The 20,493-nt window shown below is 35.0% G+C and overlaps 1 protein-coding gene across 2 annotated transcripts in view; it reads right to left on the bottom strand.

Moving 5' to 3' along the window:
* The window catches only part of LOC121409237 (breast carcinoma-amplified sequence 3-like), a 41,946-nt gene that overhangs the window by 5,818 nt on the left and 15,635 nt on the right, over positions 1 to 20,493 (bottom strand). For both annotated transcript variants that reach the window (XM_041601107.1, XM_041601106.1), the window contains exons 4-16: positions 19,055 to 19,191; positions 17,496 to 17,603; positions 15,901 to 16,054; positions 15,291 to 15,374; positions 14,258 to 14,440; positions 13,269 to 13,499; positions 11,496 to 11,589; positions 9,346 to 9,489; positions 8,100 to 8,399; positions 7,009 to 7,177; positions 5,557 to 5,654; positions 4,525 to 4,628; positions 2,123 to 2,316 (exon numbers count right to left, since the gene is read on the bottom strand). In XM_041601107.1, coding sequence (XP_041457041.1) covers positions 2,123 to 2,316; positions 4,525 to 4,628; positions 5,557 to 5,654; positions 7,009 to 7,177; positions 8,100 to 8,399; positions 9,346 to 9,489; positions 11,496 to 11,589; positions 13,269 to 13,499; positions 14,258 to 14,440; positions 15,291 to 15,374; positions 15,901 to 16,054; positions 17,496 to 17,603; positions 19,055 to 19,191 — 2,000 coding nt within the window. The remainder of the gene's footprint in view (positions 1 to 2,122; positions 2,317 to 4,524; positions 4,629 to 5,556; positions 5,655 to 7,008; positions 7,178 to 8,099; positions 8,400 to 9,345; positions 9,490 to 11,495; positions 11,590 to 13,268; positions 13,500 to 14,257; positions 14,441 to 15,290; positions 15,375 to 15,900; positions 16,055 to 17,495; positions 17,604 to 19,054; positions 19,192 to 20,493) is intronic.

The following is a 20,493-nucleotide window of genomic DNA, read 5'->3' as shown; positions in this document are numbered from 1 at the left end:
ACAATGCAATATATCTATTATTGTTTATTACAAGACAAATTGAGAAAGTGCATTTAAAAAAAAATTTGCACATCCCATGAGAAGCTGGGGCCTGTTGCATGACGAGATGAGCGATACGTAGGAACGTCCTAGGACCATTCTTCCGAGATAGGAAGATTGGCGACAAATCAGCGCTTTCCGTTTCACGAAGGCAATGTTGTCTTCCAAGTCCGCGACATCGTTTAATATCGATAGTATCGAAAAAATATTTAGTCTTCATCGTCACCTGAACTTTTTATTTTGGAATGACGACTTTTCATAAAATCATTTATTTCAATAAAAGGAGATCAAATGATGTTTTATTTATTACTGATTGTTGAATTGATGTATGGAGCTTACTTTATGAGGTAAAAAGAGAAAAAAAATTGAAGATTCACAAACATAACTGAATAAAATCGAAATTGTCATTATTTCCCTTATTTATAACACAGTGTCCTTTTAGAGACACCTGTCATTGATATTTCAACGAAACAGACCCTTGCCCGATATAAAAATTGATTTAACTAAGTAATTTCGACATTCTATTTCTTCAATATTCTGTATTTTTATAGAATACTTATATATAGTGATAATTTTGCAAATTACGTGTTAATATGTTATTTGTAGAGGTAAAAATAGGGTTTGAATGGAGTAAACAAAATCAACAGTGTCTGATTGTATGAGACTAAAAAGGAAAATATGAGAGGCTGCGTGTGAAAAATCAAATTTATCTATTTTATTTGTTAGATATAACGCAAGAATACAAATGTGAGTATTTAGAGTATAAACATACCTCAGTTGCATGATAACTAACCGAAGACAAGGAACATGAACATCGCTGCAAACATGTCCAAGTGAATAAAGTCGTGCTTTGCAATAATAATTAAAACATAGAAAAAGTTGTGCGATCCGCAATGGAAAAAGTACTATTAACAGAAATAATGCTAAAAATTACAACGATCATAAACGTTGGTCATATTTAAAGTTGATCACTTAATTTATGGAAGCTTATAATTATAATAATATAAGATTTAAGAATATACAAAATATGTTCAACATTTCAATTCTTTTAACATGACATAATATATAGGAGCCGCAAGGGGCCTACCCTACGATTTGAAATGTGCCTATTCGCATGGACTTTCCATAATATTTCATTTGATAAACTTATCTTCATTTGTAATCATTGTCTATGGATTCGTAAGCTATATGTCTAATCTGTATCTTAAATTAAATTAGCTATACTGCAGATTTTGTTTGTTTCACCGTATCCCAAATCCAAGAATAATCATTTTCATTGATTGAAATTGATCTCATCAAAAAATGATAATCAGAATGAAAATGAAATAAAGATAAATAAAAGATTTAGCATGTTTAACATCTTAGTTTCGTATTGTTCCTTTTTTTAGCTGAACGTTATAAATACTTTTTTCCTTACATAATTTCTTTTAAAGAAATTGTTTTCAAGTTGTTTAATTGTCTACAATGAGAAAGCATGAGCGGTCAGAGAGATAGTGCAGTGCTGCCCATTTCGATAGTTCAAGTTTATTTTTTTTAATGGAATAGGGGTGGGGATAGGATGGAGGGAGAATAAAAGAAAACATATTTTTAAAAAAATTGGGCCTACATTGCCCCGGAGATGTTAAAATGACATCCGTTTTTGGTCGTCTTGTCGACCTAAAATTGATGACAACTAGCCCCCATATAAAAAATAACTTAACATCCCAAATAAAATGCATCATCAACCCCTAAAAATATGTTTAAAGGTGATATGTCAGTGTGGCTTGCCGTAAACGCATTTTCTCTCAATGCCGACGGTGGCGGGCGGTGTGCAAAGAAGATCATGCCTACGTAGGACATGTCTGGAGGTGTCTTTCCAAGGACCATTCTTCGTATCGCCCTAATCGGCTTTGTGAAACAGTTGAGCGATATCTCGTTCTTACGTAGAATGGTTCTACGAAAGACCATTTCATGCAACAGGCCCCAGAATGATCAGAGTGTGCTATAAAACTGTAAGTACTTGTCAGAAATAATTCACGAAACAACAACCATTTATCAATTTAATTGAATATCATGAAAATCAATAATCAAGCAGCAAACTCACCTTAGTGATCTAAGATCCATGTCATCTACAGTCATATCCATGGCAGACCGGTTGGTTTCTAAGCCTTCAGTCAAGAGGGCAGATGAACTTGATGATAAGATTGTTGTACTGCTTGGTTGAGGGACTGTTTTGAAAACAAACTGTGGTCCCATCCATAGATGACGGTGTGGGCCTGCATGTGTTACCATCTCAACCTAGGAAAATTTTCATGAAACAAACAGTGATTTGCAATGGCAACTTCTAAAATCCTTGCATGTGATTGGCTCAAAACAAATTAGGCAGTGAAAACAAGCCTCTGATGTACATAACCATCCATTTACCAGCAGACATCATGTAAAAATGATAAAATACTTCATCTTGTCAGAGAAAATGGCGCTTATATGCTGAGAGTATATATTGAAGAAATATTGATCCATGGTAGTGTATGTGTGATTGGGCATTATCTTAAAAAGCCAAAGAGAAAGACAAAGTACTACAAAATTAATAAAGATGTTGTATTCTGTACTGCAGTTCTGACAGTGAAAATAATAAGATATTCTTGTTACAAGGGTGTTTGTAATTTTGATGGGACTAGCTGAAAGTTTCATCATGAATTTAAGATCACCTCTCACAGATTTTGAGAATTGACTCAATGACACAACTAACACTTATTCTTACCTTGATCCTAATTGTAATCCCCTCCCTACTCATAACCCTTATCCAGAACTGTTTACCCTGACCTATCAGTTTCTATGAAAGCAAGTCACGATATGAGTGACCACAGAAAATGGAAACTTAAATTCTCTTCACATTTTCAAAGTGACAAACTAAAAATATCTTTTACTGCCATATTTCTTATTTGACTCATTTCTGTCATAGATGTAAAATTTTACATTATAACAAAACACTTCTCAACTTCTGCATATTCTGAATTATCTTAATTTTTTAGAAATAAAATTGATAAGGTCTGATCCTGGAAATGTATTTTTCTTTAAATATGTAAACAATAGTTGAACAAAACCCCCATTATTAGTGATTTCTGTAAGCTTATTTATAATAGTCCTTCCACTGAAACATAACTAATGATGCCCTTCATCTGATCATCAAGACTTGAGTTGCTTGACTTCATTCAGCAAAGTTAGTTACAATGTGAACACATCAAACCGGTAAGTGAAAATTCTGAGGTTTAAAGCCATTCAGAGGCTTAAAGTCATAAACATAATTAATGATGGCCTTCATCTGATCATCAAGACTTGAGTTGCTTGATTTCATTCAGCAAAGTTAGTTACAATGTGAACACATCAAACCGGTAAGTGAAAATTCTGAGGTTTAAAGCCATTCAGAGGCTTAAAGTCATAAACATAATTAATGATGGCCTTCATCTGATCATCAAGACTTGAGTTGCTTGATTTCATTCAGCAAAGTTAGTTACAATGTGAACACATCAAACCGGTAAGTGAAAATTCTGAGGTTTAAAGCCATTCAGAGGCTTAAAGTCATAAACATAATTAATGATGGCCTTCATCTGATCATCAAGACTTTTGAGTTGCTTGATTTCATTCGGCAAAGTTAGTTACAATGTGAACACATCGAAACCGGTAAGTGAAAATTCTGAGGCTTTAAGTCATAAACATAATTAATGATGCCCTTCATCTGATCATCAAGACTTTTGAGTTGCTTGATTTCATTCGGCAAAGTTAGTTACAATGTGAACACATCAAAACCGGTAAGTGAAAATTCTGAGGTTTAAAGCCATTCTGAGGCTTAAAGTCATAAACATAATTAATGATGCCCTTCATCTGATCATCAAGACTTTTGAGTTGCTTGATTTCATTCGGCAAAGTTAGTTACAATGTGAACACATCGAAACTGGTAAGTGAAAATTCTGAGGCTTAAAGTCATAAACATAATTAATGATGCCCATCATCTGATCATCAAGACTTTTGAGTTGCTTGATTTCATTCGGCAAAGTTAGTTACAATGTGAACACCTCGAAACCGGTAAGTGAAAATTCTGAAGTTTAAATCCTGCACACAATCAAGTAACCACACCAAGATTGAAGCTAGCTGAAGACAAGAAGCAGCTGAACCCAGCCTATCAAAGAACTGGCTAATTTAAGCATAGTCGCTTTAGTCTGATGTTCAGGCTTAGGCTAGAGCCAGGCTGCTCTTGATTTTTCTCATATCATGGGGATGGCTCTTCATGAACTTGATTTACATTGATCTTTTATCCTAGCTTATAGAAGTGATATATAAAATATACTATTTCTTTCAGAAGTATAGTGGGAAGTATTCATCCTCAGATGGTCCAGCAATATTACTTTCTCCTTCAGGGCTCAGATAGAACGGTGATTGCCAGACTAACCTCGGATAATATAATTCCACTCCACTTTCTCACACATGACATATATATGCATGCCTTACTTGTGATAACCAAGGTTCATCAAAGTCACTATCCTGACTGCTACTATGCGCTGATGTAAGGCTCTCACAGGATTCATTCCTTGGTAGTGACTGGTACAAAGATCCTAAGAGAGAAACAAACAGAATCAAAGGTTACAAAAATGAGATGCTTTCATGATGTACTTCCACAAAATGTTTACAAAATAGTTATGCATTGCACCCCATGAAATAAAATAAATACATTAATATATTCTATAAAATAAAGGTGTCATGAATTTTCTCTTTTGAACATCCAGTTCTCATGAAATACTATGTTATCAATATTATGCTCTTTTAAAGATGTAAGCGTGTTGTTTTGAATGTGGTGAAATTAAATCGGAGGGTGATAACAGAGATGTGTCAACTAATGTTAATCAGCAATCTGGCACTATAGGCATGAATGTTCAAATCTAAGGAATAGATAGAGTGTGATTGGGGCATTCTGGCATGGGAAACACTTGACATTGAAGATAATATGCAGTTCTGTTGGAAGGCAACAATGTAAATGATCAAGGTAATTTTGGCCTTGGATCCTAAATTCAGACTTTACTCGTACATAAGAAATTCCACTGGTTAGCTCTTTCCAAAAGCATTCCAAATTAAAGTTTGTTAATGCATCTCAATCTCTCTATCATTAGACACCTGAGTAACTTAACAATACTATCAAAACATACATGCCATCCTACAATCTCTGTTTGATTACTGACACAAGCAGTCTTACCATTCATTTGTTGAAATTCTGATCAGCCCCAAACAAAAAAAATTTGTTGTAGCAGCTTCCAGACTTGGAATACTATCCTTCTTTGCATAATAGTGGCTACCAGTATTCTACCCAATTCACGTTTCAGACAAATATTCATTATTTAGCAGCAATGATGAGACAGATCTCACACAAATGGTGGCACTTCTTGAATCACATTGAAATGTTGAACTTCAAAGATTTTATGACATTTCAGGTTGTCACAAATGTATGTATACAGACCTGTAAAACAGAATTTGCCAATCTTTAATTACCTTGTGTGGCTATGATTGACCTGTCTACATCATCACTGAATAGATGTACTAAACTATTGCCTGGTATTCTTAAGTTGCACTCAGGTGAGTTGATACCCCTGTATAAAGAAGAAAAGAAAGCACACTATATAGCCAAACATCATACTGGTTTTGAAATGCAGTGTACAATTTTAGCATTTTTTTTTCGCCTAGGGAATAAAACATAAAAATAAAATTCTTGACAAATGAATTGAATACTTCAACAAAATGACAGTGTGTACGCTTAACTATCTTAACAAGAGTACCGGTATGGAACAGCATGGCACACGAATAATTATCCAAAAATAATAGCTATACTTAATGAATTTCCACCTTCTTAGGAGATACGTTAAGGTAGTGAAAGACTGTCGGTCATGAAATAGCAAATCAAATCTTGCCATTTTAGCACAGGGAATAAATGTGACTAGGCATCACACAAATAAATCAAAATGTCAAATTGTGCTGTTTGCATTTGAAGGGATTCATACCTGGCTGGGTCAGAATGGTCATATTTTGAAATTTCCAGAATTTTCTGAAAGAGTATACTATTCTCTATGTACATGTAGTTGGAAAATAAAAGAAAAATATATAAATAGCAGTTTTTACTTGGAAGGGATACCATGGTTCACTGCTGCTTACATCTATATGTCATAAGTAATATATAGAGGAGCAGCTAGTGAGTATGTTGTCTTTTTCATTATAATAATGTAAAGATGAATCAAGTAGAATGCACCTGGCAGTCTTGCATACTGTATGCAATTCACATAAAATGGGCTGAGAATTTCAGGATATGATCTTTGTCAGTAGATTTCTATTATCCAATTACTAAATTTGTAAAGTAAGTGCTAAAACAGGTATTCTAAAATCAAGTAACATTACTGAGACAGGCTGCTAGATTAAAATAAGAAATCTCAACAGCCGGAAAATGCCATATTTACATTCTAATGGGGAAAAAAAGGCATTCAATGACTATTACATTTTTATAATATTGTAATGTTTGATACTCAAATATATTTCACATTACTGACCCTTCTGTTTATGGCAACTCCCGTAGGAACTCAGCAGGACAACGTTTTGCTGGGAAACGCCAAGCTGGTATATAACCAATCACCTAGGAAACATTTTACGTCAGGTTAATCAGTCATAGTGGCTGACCTTAGAGATGACAGATATCACTCTCGGGTCTTGTTATCAAATTGGAGACAATGGCAGAGTTGGGATTCGAACTCACAACCTTGCGATTATGAGTCCAATGCTCTAACCACTGGACCACACGACCCTTAACCAAGGCTTTAGACTGGATATAACCTTGATTAAGATTTCACTGTTGTCATGCTGCCAATATGCAGGAGAGACAAAAAAAAACTTATATTGGTGGATCCTAGACCATCCTGAATATATTCCAATTACATATGAGAGAAGGAAAGGATTTACCTCTGTAACCTCCATTGAGACACCATACTGGCTACAAGTTCTAGAGGTGAATCATCGCCTTTCTTGACGCTAGCTGGGAGGGTAGCCTTTGGCTCTAAGGTGTATTCCACCAAGAACCCATGGCAGGACATGATGAAGAGGGATGGGATAGGGGACACTCTGGTAGAATCTGGAGACAGAGAGAGAGAGATGGAAGACAAGCAGAAATAGGAATGGGTGGTGACATAGAGAGATGGGACAGAGACAGTACACAGGGAGAAAAGGAGAAGGGACAGAGAAGACAATGAAAGACAGGAAAATAAAATGAAAAAATGGAAACAAAGAGACACAGGTGAGGAGAAAGAGAAAAGAAATTAAATATAGACATGAAGAAAGGGAGGGGATAGAAAGGCAGACAGAGAAAAAAAAGTATATTAGTACAAATCCTGTCAATAGTTTCTACACATAAATAAATGGATTCTTATGACTAGACAAAACCAATATTGACCATAGGTTATTTGCATGAAAATGGTGAGATATACATTTAAAAAAAATGAAATTATCTAAAAATAAATAAATGAAAAATAAATCAATAAATGAATGAATGAATGAGTAAATAGATACATGATCTATGCATATGTACTAGACAATATTGTATCAATCCTTCTCCAATTATGGTGTCAAGATATCTATTTCCAAGAAAATGGCAAATTAGAGATTTAAGCAAGTGGAATTTTCTGGTATTCTCACCTGTATTAAGCAATTCAATATAGCAGCAGTGCCATTTTAGAAAACAACTAAAAAAAATTATTTTTCAAAAAGAGAAAAAAAAATCCATTAGGCGATAAGATCCTATATTTGTTGACCTCAATTGACCTTGAAAAAGAACCATGTTATATGTCATTTGCCAATAACTAACTCATCCAAGTTTCATTTAATTTGATCGACACAACATCTTTTTTAAAGAATGAGGAAAATATAAATTCTTATCCAAATTAATTGATCTAAAATGACCTTTGACCTTGATCCAGTAACCTCAAAGAGTATAAATATAAATAAAGGAATGAAAATTTTAATGAATAAATAGATAGAATCTAATTGGAATAATTTACCTTTTTCTCTTGACACCTGATTGGCTCCTTGCACATGCCCTCTAGATATAGCAAAACAGGTAGCAAGCCCTGAGTATTCACTGGCCCCGGAGCTCTGGGTAGGTGCCTTGCCTCTTACTGGCTTGGTAGTGCTTGCTGCCATGCTAGTGGCTACTACACTTAGTGTAGTAGAGAGTTTGATTTGTTCTAATGGTAAGATGGTGATGGTTTGAGGGTATGGGGGTAGACGAGGGTTACCAATGGCTACATTCAGTGTGCTGTTGTGAGGAATGGAGGCAATGGAATCCGGTGTGTGGAAACCTGTGAACATAGAAAACATCAAATTTTACGAGGTGCTTTATTCTTTTTTAAATACGAGATTTTTAGATTAGGTCTATAAAACAAACAATCAAAAGAGAAATAAAAAACTAGAGGAAATCCTTTGTCAGTCTTGCATGCATAATGTGATTCCACATGCATATATCACAAGTGCTGACTTGGAGAAGACAAAGTTTTTCAAAAAGAGGGAGAGAAAAAACAGGGCTTTTTTTAAACCTCAAATTGACTTAGAAACTTGATATTCATGTCACTATTTCACATAATAATAATAATCCACTTTCATATAGCGCTTAATACATCAGAACGACGTGTCTAAGCACTTTACAGATATATTATTACCCCGGTCATCAGATTCAATCAGTCATTCTCACACACAATGTGTGCACATCCTCTACTCCCTGAGGAGTATTCCAGTCAGTCGCCGGTGAGGCGCACACATTACTGGACAAGTTACAATGATTTTCATTCTACCAGGTACCCATTTAACACCTGGGTCGAGAGTGGCAAAGTGTGGATTAACGCGTTGCCAAAGGATGCCAGACCATGGTGGGATGTTGACCAAGTGCATCAACAGAAAGTGATCAAACAAGCAACGATCATTTTCAGTAATACATTTTCAACACTATGAGAGTCTACATGTGGGACTGCACTTTGTAGTCACGTGTAGACTTCATGGTGTTGACCAAGTGTAAAACAATCTTTCAGAGAAACAGGTAAACATCCTTTGTTTCCTTGATACCTTCCAACAAAATCAAAACCAGATCAGGTAAATATAGAAAATAGATGGCCATTTCATGGACATAAAGATGTAATATGTGAAATTTCGAAGGCTTTTTGAGTTACTTTTTTTTAACCCCTTTGCCATTAAGCAATCACCAAGTAGCATTTCAGAAGCATATAATAACAGCTACATGAAACATGTACTCACCTGATGATGTAGGACTCTCTGATAGACCATGTACAGGACTCCATCTTCCAGTCTCCTCTAGTTCCTCAAGACCAGCACTCTTGTGAAACCGACTCTCTTTATTGACTATTTTCTGAGATGTGTGTGTTCTTGCACATACATGTCCTAGGTAGGAAAGGAGAGAAGAACAGGATCTCTATTCATAACTGTCCAGTGAAAAAAAAATACATGGTGCTGAGAGTAATGGAGCCCTTTAAATATCCGAAACAGCCAAGTAGGCTGCAGATTAGTCTCCCTAAATTAATCATTAATTCAATATAACATTTACTGAAAATATCATTTTCCTCCCTGCAATAGTCACTTACATTGATAAAAATCTGTTTGACTTTTTAATACAGGATTGAGAATAGAATTCTATGAATGATAAGTGCATTAAAAAATTTAATTATTTTCAATGAAAAAAATTGTTTTACCGGCAAATTATTTGTTGCTTGTTCATGGTTGAACTCAAATTGTATCGCACATGCAATTGATGATTAGAAAACCTAGTATAGACTACTGATTAAATCACTATGAAAGATATCCAGAGGGGTGTTATTAGCCAGGCCGAAAACACTTCAAACTTGAAAATCCCTTATGTGATAGGAGTAAGTTGAAATATTACCCGATTTTTTGTCACTGCTTAGTAATAAAACTATATTGGAACTTTGGGTAAAAGATGCTCTTGTCTAAACTGAATGATTTTTTTTTCAAGAAAGGTAACCCCAAAACAAAATAGTAACAAGTGGAATGCCTCTGGCCGTTTCACCTGCATCACGCGTTTCAATATAGCAGCAGTGCTGACTTTGAATACTACTCTAACTCGCACAAGATGTTCAGTGATACATGGTTACTCTTATGTCCACTTTTTATGAACTAGACCAATAAACTTACAGAGATATGATGGTTATTCAACAAAAAACCCCAACATGGCCAAAGTTCATTGACCTTACATGACCTTTGACCTTGATCATGTGACCTGAAACTCGAACAGGATGTTCAGTGATACTTGATTACTCTTATGTACAAGTTTCATGAATCAGATCCATAAACTTTCAAAGTTATGATGGTAATTCAACAGATACACCCAATTCGGCCAAAGTTCATTGACCTTTGACCTTGGTCATGTGACCTGAAACGCGCACAGGATGTTCAGTGATACTTGATTACTTTAATGTCCAAGTTTAATGAACTAGACCAATAAACTTTCAAAGTTATGATGGTAATTCAACAGATACCCCCGATTCGGCAAAAGTTCATTGACCCTAAATGACCTTTGACCTTAATCATGAGACCTGAAACTTGCACAAAATTTTCAGTGATGCTTGATTACTATTGTGTTTAAGTTTCATGAATCAGATCCATAAACTTTCAAAGTTATGATGGGAATTCAACAGATATCCCCAATTCGGCCAAAGTTCATTGACCCTAAATGACCTTTGACCTTGGTCATGTGACGTGAAACTCATGTAGGATGTTCAGTGATACTTGATTAACCTAATGTCCAAGTTTCATGAACTAGGTCCATATATTTTCTAAGTTATGATGACATTTCAAAAACTTAACCTCAGGTTAAGATTTCGATGTTGATTCCTCCAACATGGTCTAAGTTCATTGACCCTAAATGACCTTTGACCTTGGTCATGTGACATGAAACTCTAATAGGATGTTCAGTAATACTTGATTAACCTTATGGCCAAGTTTTATTAACTAGGTCCATATACTCTTTAAGTTATGACGTCATTTCAAAAACTTAACGTCAGGTTAAGATTTGATGTTGACGCCGCCGCCGCCGTCGGAAAAGCGGCACCTATAGTCTCACTTTGCTTCGCAGGTGAGACAAAAAATCTCAAGATCAGCACATTCTATAATCAAGTTCTCTCACATTCTTCATTGTATTCAGTGAAATTCAATAAAGTATTCATATCAGCCCACAAGGTGCAGGACCTTCCTGAACCACATGAAAAGAAGCATCCATAGTCTCACTCTGCTTTGCAGCCAAGACAAACAATCAGAAATGTGGAGGATGGGCTTTAAAAAAGGTTGTTTAATTTAAGGAATTGCCTGTTTTGCCTATAATGTGGCATCCTGATCATATGAAACTGCCATCTACTCCCTTTTATAATTCTTACCTCCATAAGGAGTGATAGGGAATACATGAGTAGTCTCCCTCATAGTACTTACAGCCACCCAGCGGCTGTCATTAGTGAAGGATACATGCTGTACCTGAAACAAATAAACAAAACAATCATCTTGATCAAGACTAAGTTAGAAAAATAAAAATATCTACAAAGGTTCGTAAGTGGTATATTTTCAGGGAAACAAGATCAATCATATGATTTCACTTATTCAATAAGGGAAAATACGTGTGCTGTTTTAATGAGACATAGCATTGTGCCATCAAATATTTTATATTGATATTAATTTTAATGAACTTTAGATAAATTGGGACCCTACATGACTATTCAACCTTTCTCATCAAATCCTATTCATCTATTCAACCTTTCTCATCAAACGCGCCTCGGAGTAGAATATTTCTAGATAGATGGCGCTATATAAATGCCTATTATTATTATTGTTATTAAATATTTGAAGAAAAAAATTATGATTGATTTATGTTACAGTATTAAATCTGATATTAGTCATTTTTTTCCAATACCACACCTTGTAAAATTAACTGAACATTTATAGCTCTAGATGTTAGTTTGTATCATATTCTAACACTTGAATGTTTTTCATAAGATGCATATCTTTTGATTTTACTGCACTGTCTGTTTTGTTTTGGTTTGTGCGGACTTTATATTTTGTTGTACTCTGCTTTGTTTTTATTGTACAATTATATGCCATTACCTATTCATAAATTTCCTTTACTTAAATATAATCTATAAATGGATTTAATATTATTCTATATTGTATCTTCAAGGATGGTTATCTAGGTTATTTAATTTTATGACTGCCCTGTTCAAATAATGATGTGTCTTTTCAGCATCGGTATTTTAGATGAAGCACATCACCAAGCCTTGACTTGCACTCTTCATTGGGTGCTTACCTTGCATCAGTGTTTTAGATGAAGCACATCACCAAGATTTGATCTACACTCTTTATCAAGTGCTTACCTTGCATCAGTGTTTTAGATGAAGCACATCACCAAGCCTTGATCTACACTCTTCATCAAGTGCTTACCTTGCAGTGTTTAGATGAAGCACATCACCAAGGCTTGATCTACACTCTTCATCAAGTGCTTACCTTGCCTCAGTGTTTTAGATGAAGCACATCACCAAGCCTTGATCTACACTCTTCATCAAGTGCTTACCTTGCATCAGTGTTTTAGATGAAGCACATCACCAAGGCTAGATCTACACTCTTCATCAAGTGCTTACCTTGCAGTATTTGGATGAAGCACATCACCAAGGCTTGATCTACACTCTTCATCAAGTGCTTACCTTGCCTCAGTGTTTTAGATGAAGCACATCCCCAAGCCTTGATCTACACTCTTCATCAAGTGCTTACCTTGCATCAGTGTTTTAGATGAAGCACATCACCAAGGCTAGATCTACACTCTTCATCAAGTGCTTACCTTGCAGTGTTTAGATGAAGCACATCACCAAGGCTTGATCTACACTCTTCATCAAGTGCTTACCTTACCTCAGTGTTTTAGATGAAGCACATCACCAAGTCTTGATCTACACTCTTCATCAAGTGCTTACCTTGCATCAATGGTTTAGATGAAGCACATCACCGAGGCCTATCTACACTCTTCTTGTGGTGCTTTCCTTTCATCAGTGTTTTAGATGAAGCAGATCACCAAGGCTTGATCTACACTCATCATGTGCTTAAATTTGCATCAGTGTTATAGATAATGCACATTAGACTGGACTGATCTACACTTTCCATGAGGTGCTTACCTTTGCAGCAGTGTCTCCTCTGTATAAGATATATAGATGATGCACAGCCCCTAGGCCTGATCTACAGGGATGGCTTGTGATGCGGAATATATGAAAGACATGACCCTGGGCACCAGCAGTGAACAGTAGCCTACCACTGGGGTCAAAGGTCATTGCTGTGACAGGTTCATTGATATGTGCCTGGAAATGAGCTACAACTCCATCCCCGGAGCTGTCATCTGTAACATTAAACTGTTAAAGAAAGAGTATCAAACTATCAATACCTTAAAAGATCATTATCATGTGACACAGCTTTGATACATTCAAAATTAATCTACTTTTAAATCTCAGATTGGTAATGCTGGTCAATTTTCTATTAATTTTCATACTTTGAATAATCAAATATGGATATAACATCACATCGAATATGACAAAATTTGCACAAAATGTAAATTTGCAATTTAAAATGTGATTTTAATGTATTCATTGCATTGCAAATATAGAGTAATAATTAAGTTACTTTGCTTTTGTTCAGGAGCAACACTACTTGCTACATGCATGGAATTTATATTTTCAGAACATTTTCCCTTCCTATTCATATTCCATGTGTAACATACAAGATAAAGAGACATGGCATAATTCTCTATTACACATATTCTTTCTTTGTGGTTGAAGAATTTCAGTTTGTTTGACCAAATAAATCCTATAATCTTTTAGAAATTGATATAGGAATAAGGCAAGAAGTCCAAAGAAAGGACTGCATACCCGAATAAGAAATACTCATCAATTATTAGCATCATGCTTGATAGATTGGAGAGCTCAATACAGAAAATCATCTAATAATACTCATGAAATATTAGTAGGTAAAATTACACATAAGACATTTCCATTCATACCTTATATTCAGTGTATGAGACTGAATATAGCAAAGTTACATCTTATTTCCAACAAACTGCAGCATTGTCACAATCAAAATATCACTTTACATAGATGGGTATTTTAAAACCTACCTCCCCTTCTAAAGAAGATGCATCAACCACAGTGACAATCCCAGGGGTACCCTGTCTGTGAGGAGGGCTACTACTAGTCTTCTCCCCAGGACTTTCAGGTGATCTTGGTGGTGAGTTAGACAGCTTGGCAGATGCATATTTCCCCAAGGATTCACTGAACACTGAGATACCTTTTGTAATAGCCTAGAGTATGATAGAGAAACTACAACATTATTTGGACAGGGATTAACATTTATAAACTATCTTAACATTATTTACATATATTAAGATTTAAAAAAAATCACTGTTGTAAACCAAATGTACCATGACATTATTTACAAACTTAAAGGAAAAGTGGCCTCAGAATGTTGTCAGGTTATGGGAGAGATATGAATATATTGATTCAGTGTAATATTACCCTATCAGTTAGTGTAATGAATGAGAGAAACAAAGAAGGCAACACTCTTTCAACATCAGGCCCCTGATTAATAAAATTTCTCATTGAGAGTGAAGTCTAAATTGATCTTTTCAGAGCATTTGTCCGACTGACAGTATTTATTATCAAGAAAGTTCAATAAATTATGCCTGTGGACTTATGAAATACCTTGTTTTTGCTTCCATAAAAAAGTAGTAATTCTCATAATACACTAAAAGTATGAATTTGATTTTTAACAGACTTCAGAGTTCTTAATAGATTGTGTTTTCATGAGATGTGGAAGTGTGTAACACATGCACACCCATATAAAAATGGCTGAATTCCATTACTCAGAATGGATCTATACAATGCTTTGATATTTATTGGTTTGCAGATTGGCTAATACTAAATTGAACACCATATTGTTGATTAATCATTTGATTGGTTACCTAATCAGCAGAGTGTGTGACTCATCATTTCATTAATCCTTAGTTGCATGAATAGTGTTACACCATAGTTACACTTGTGTTGTGTTATACCATTCCTGTATTACAACAGGATTATGGATGGTATTATACCAGAGTTAAACCAGTATTCTAATATTACATAATTTCATTTGATATTCATCTGATTGCTTACCTTAGCTGCATGAATGACTGTAGCTTTATATGACTTGGAAGCATCTCTACAAACCCCGCCTCCTGACTGGTGTGATGGGATTAGCTACAAAGAGAAAGAGAGAGAGAAAATAAGAGGAACAGAAATGGAGACAGACAGAGAAAGAAAGATAAAAACAGTTTGTATTTAAGAGGGCTGGTGATGATCAAAGGTAGTGAGCACAAAAACAGTATAGATCCTTGTGCATTTTTCATTTGTTCTTTTCAATATATTGTAAGAATATATATTATACCAAAATAAATTAAACCAAAATGATTAAAACAGAGAAGACATTTTCTATCAGAGAAATTTCGGTATAATTAATGTGACAATGTATATGATATTTCTCATGTGATGTGAAAAGAAAAAAAATAAAGATTCACAGCAATACAGATATTATTGTGGAATTTACTAATTCATCTTTATGTAAAAACCCTAAAGAGATGTCATACCAATGGCTTGACTCATACCAATTACTTTTAATAGATCAGTCTTAAGTATTCCATGTGAAAAGGGTTTGTCTCCCTGCCAACACTACTTATACAGCATGAAATGTATATGGCTTGACTTGAGCCCTGGTGAGGAATCCTACCTTTTTGTCTGCATAGGCTAGCCACCTCGTCCCAAGAGCTAAGGGGTTGATGTTGGGGGGACCTGCTAGGTAACAGCTAGTAATAATGAAACGATGCTTGAATGATGCAGCATCAAATGCTGCTATCTTCTCTTGCAATGCTACAATCATTAACCTACAAGAGAGACAGTCGGATGGATAAAGAGGGAAAGAGAGAAAATCTTAATACAAAATTCTAGGTACATAGAATACAGATTGAAGAAAGAAACAGAATAGCATTCTGGATAGTGAATCACGAACGCAAATATATGTGTAAAAGATAGGTAAGAACACTTGCACATCTAATTAGAAATCATAGACTAACAATTAATGTGATTACAAGAAATTGTCATACATTAGGTTCATGCCTCACACTGTAAAGATCACATAATCTTTAATGACATCATCCCCATTTCTAAATTTTCATAGTTGTCATCAGCATCATCATGAAAAACAATCAAACAAAGAATTGATCATTAACATCCAAACTCCGGTAGTGTAACATACACTTACACATGCATCATCAATATCATCAATTAAGCATGTGCTCATTAGAAACAATCACCGTCCTCTTCATTACCATACCTATTGTCGCTGAACAATCATCACCTTAATCACACGCTTTCTTCATCAATATTGTAATTATCCCTAATTTCCCATCCTCACCGCTATTAAATGTAAGCATGATCATCGCCATCATCATCATCACCATCGCCACCATCATCATCATCATCATCGTCTTAATCAACACCATCATCATTGTCATAATCAATATCAATAGCTTTCTTCATCAATATTGTAATTATCCCCAATTTCCTATCCTCATCGCTATTGAATGTAAGCATGATCATCGCCACCATCATCATCATCATCATCGTCTTAATTAACACCATCATTATTGTCATAATCAATATCAATAGCTTTCTTCATCAATATTGTAATTATCCCTAATTTCCTATCCTCACTGCTATTAAATGTAAGCATGATCATCGCCATCATCATCATCACCATCGCCACCATCATCATCATCATCATCGTCTTAATCAACACCATCATCATTGTCATAATCAATATCATCACCATCAGCATCATCATCTTTATCATCACGCTTGTCATCATCATGATCATTACAACTACATGTACCACCTTCACCACTCCCACTACTATCATCACAACCACCATCACCATCAAATCACCATACCATCGAATCACCACCACCATTGTCACCATTGCAACCATAAACAGTGCTACCATTATCACCATCTTTTCATCTCTAAACCATTCATTTACTCTTCAGTCAAGTGTTGCAATGTTCTACATACGTGTTGGTGTGATTTTGTGTGCTTTAGTACAAGTGTGAGTCATGACATATGTATGTTTTAGTATAGATTCATTAAATTAACGAAATATAATTTTTTTTCTTCAAATCAATATCAACACTAACAATGATACTATTATTACTATCATCACAAGTAAATAAATGAACTGAATCATCATCATCATCATTATCATCATCATCATCATCATCATCACTAACAATGACACCATCATCACAAGTAAATAAATGAATGACTAACCTCTTGTTACAAACTATATCAACCACTGGTGTTTTGAAGGAGACTGCATGGACTTGCTCATTTGTCTTCAATGAACGGATAGTTACTGAGCAGAAAGGCTGGCTGGAACTACATGTATAAGGTTTAAACAAAAAGAAAACAATTATCACCCAAAATAGAGATGTAGGCTTGGATGGATTGTTCTCAACTTGTTTTTTTTTTAATAAGGAAAATTTTAAAGAACGCTCTTATTTCAACTCTCACATGACATACAATTATCTTCAGTCTTCAAAGAAATAAATAAAAAAAATTATCATTGGTACATCCGTACATGAACATGTATGTTAAATACACTGTCAAGTGACTCTATTTTTATATCTGTACTATACATGCACAGTACAGTATAGTACAGTACAGTTCAATGTATTGTAGAAATACATGTATGATCATTCATCACTTGTTCAATCATCATTAATCTTTCATGAGCCTGGTAAATCTTAAATACTTTAAGGATTACCAATTTTGTCTTCCACATCTGGGTTATATTTTCTGGTCTGGTATTAATAACATGGATGGATTATACTTCAGCAGTATGTAAAATGCATGGAAGAAGAAATCAATATGTGCAAGCATTTCTGTTTGGGTTTTACTTGGAGGTGACAAATCTGACAAATTTGTGACAAAGCAAATGACTGAATTTTACAATAAATACAATTCATTAAAAATACTTTTTTTTCAGTCTCCCACATACAGTTTGCAATAGTCAACTTCTTCTTGCAACCAGATAATATGATGATGTAGCTGTGTACATTATTCTTTCAGACTATGATAATTCAAAAGAAAAGTGTACAAAAACTACAAGTTATTTTAATATGAAATACTGTATCACCCTTTTTTCAATCAAGATAATACAATCTTAATCATTTTTTTTTCTGAGAGAACCTACATGTATGTACTATGAGGGTAATTCAAACTTGATTTGAATGAATGAGGAGGAAGCCTGAATTTGTGTAGGATATAGGCCTATAGTGTACATGTAGTTGTTAAGTCTGGCAATCCTCTGACAATTTTAGGGTTGTCAAGTACAATGTCAATTTAATGGAGAATATAATTATAAGGTACTTAAAAATACATGTATGTAAACAGGTCTTTTGCTCATTTATGCAAAAGTCATCCAATTTGACATGTCTACATCTTACCCCCTTCCACAAATGGGGATAAACATGTAATTCTTTGAAACACTGGCATTATTTTAGGATGGTATCCTTCCTTAAAAACTACCTCAACAGGTGTTATTATCCCTCAAAAATTGAGACCCATATAATCTTCCTTTCAACATTCATATTTTTTGTGACAACTAAATAAGTTAGCCTAGAGACATTGTATTATAGATGAGACAATAGCCACATCCACCCCAGTCTATTACCATGGGTCACGCAGAGTTCAGGGCCAGCATGGTTTCCTTTGAATACACAGAGGAATATCAGCAGGGAGTCAAGGTCTTTGAACTTGGTATCCCTGCAAGACCTTTTTATGTATGAAACATCACCAGGGAAACGTGATGAATTCCATGTGCTTACCTTGCACCATCACAAATGGCTACCAATGGTCTCTTGTCTTGATGGTGGTTCTTGGAATGTGGAGGTGTAGGTAGAATACGGAGTATCCTCACAGGACCTTGCCGTAATGAGAGCACTTCTTCAGCGTCTCCATTTGCCTGATTAAAGTAAAGGGAGGAGGGTACAATTCATTCCAATGAATCAGAGCATATTTACCGGAAAATATGTTCATATGACACTCTAATCTAATTGGACAGTCGCTTGTAAATCACGTACTTACAACATTATGAAACACATACCAGAATTTCATTTGATTTTTACAGGTCTCGATTATTAGACAAAAAACGTATTTTGCCCTTGTCTTTCCCAGCCTAAGACAAAGAGGCTAAAAAATGCATTGGGCATCTTTAATACTAATAATAAAACTGAAATTTGTATTCTACCCTAGTAATCTACCCCCTGAGTAGAGGGTGGCAAATAGACATTAATTACCTAAAAAAAAATATTAATTATGAAGATAGGGTCTCAACTAGACCATGAACTTCATTGCATTGACGCCAAATGGCGACAATGCCTTGTTCTTGTTCCAAATTCCAATTCCGTAATCTTTTTCTTCTTCTGCCAAAAATCCCATTCATTAACACACAGAGTTTGTTCACCCTGCCCAGGCCACGTCCCTCATCCAAATCCCTCCAAACTTGGTAGATATGTTGTCCAGCACCCCTAGATGTACACCTCCTATTTCATTTTCCAAATGTATGACCATCCAGGCGCCATTTTGTAAATTTCAAGTCCATTTGCATACCATTTTCAATCCCATCGTATCTCCCTTATAAAAATCCCCCATGCTACAGACTTCTAACAAATTGCTGTAGATTGCGTAAGAGTTGCCGTTTCATGTCCTAATACGACTTTCCCTTCAAAATGTCATCTTCATGCCCAAAATCCCAATCCAAAATAGTCTACGCTCAAAAACCTTATATTTATTGAAATGCAAAGTCAGAGAATTGCAAAATGTAATGGTAAAACTTCCTTGTTTTCATTCATTTCGGTCTCATATTTTCGGGGTTTGCATGGTATCATCCCTCATGATTCACCTGTTTTTTACGCATCAGTGACCATTATCCTAATAAATAGCGCCCTCTATTGAAAAGTGGAAAATAGTAAAATGGCCATAACTTCCCTGTTTTCATTCATTTTGGTCTTACATTTTCAGGGTTTACTTATGGTATCATCACTCAAATGCCAAATGTTTTTGTATGCATCAGTGACCACAACCTTTAGAAATAGCGCCCTCTATTGCAAAGTCATAAAATAGTAAAATTGCAATAACTTCCTTGTTTTAATGTATTTTGGTCTCATGTTTTCAGGGTTTGCCAATTGTATCATTTCACATAACCCAAAGTCTGGATTTTACGCATCAGTGACCATTCCTTTAATAAATAGCGCCCTCTAATATT

Source organism: Lytechinus variegatus, chromosome 2, assembly GCF_018143015.1.
Source record: "Lytechinus variegatus isolate NC3 chromosome 2, Lvar_3.0, whole genome shotgun sequence".
Taxonomy (NCBI): Eukaryota; Metazoa; Echinodermata; class Echinoidea; order Temnopleuroida; family Toxopneustidae; genus Lytechinus; species Lytechinus variegatus.
The sequence above is the reverse complement of the archived record's forward strand: the minus strand, read 5'-3'. Positions and strand labels throughout refer to the sequence as shown.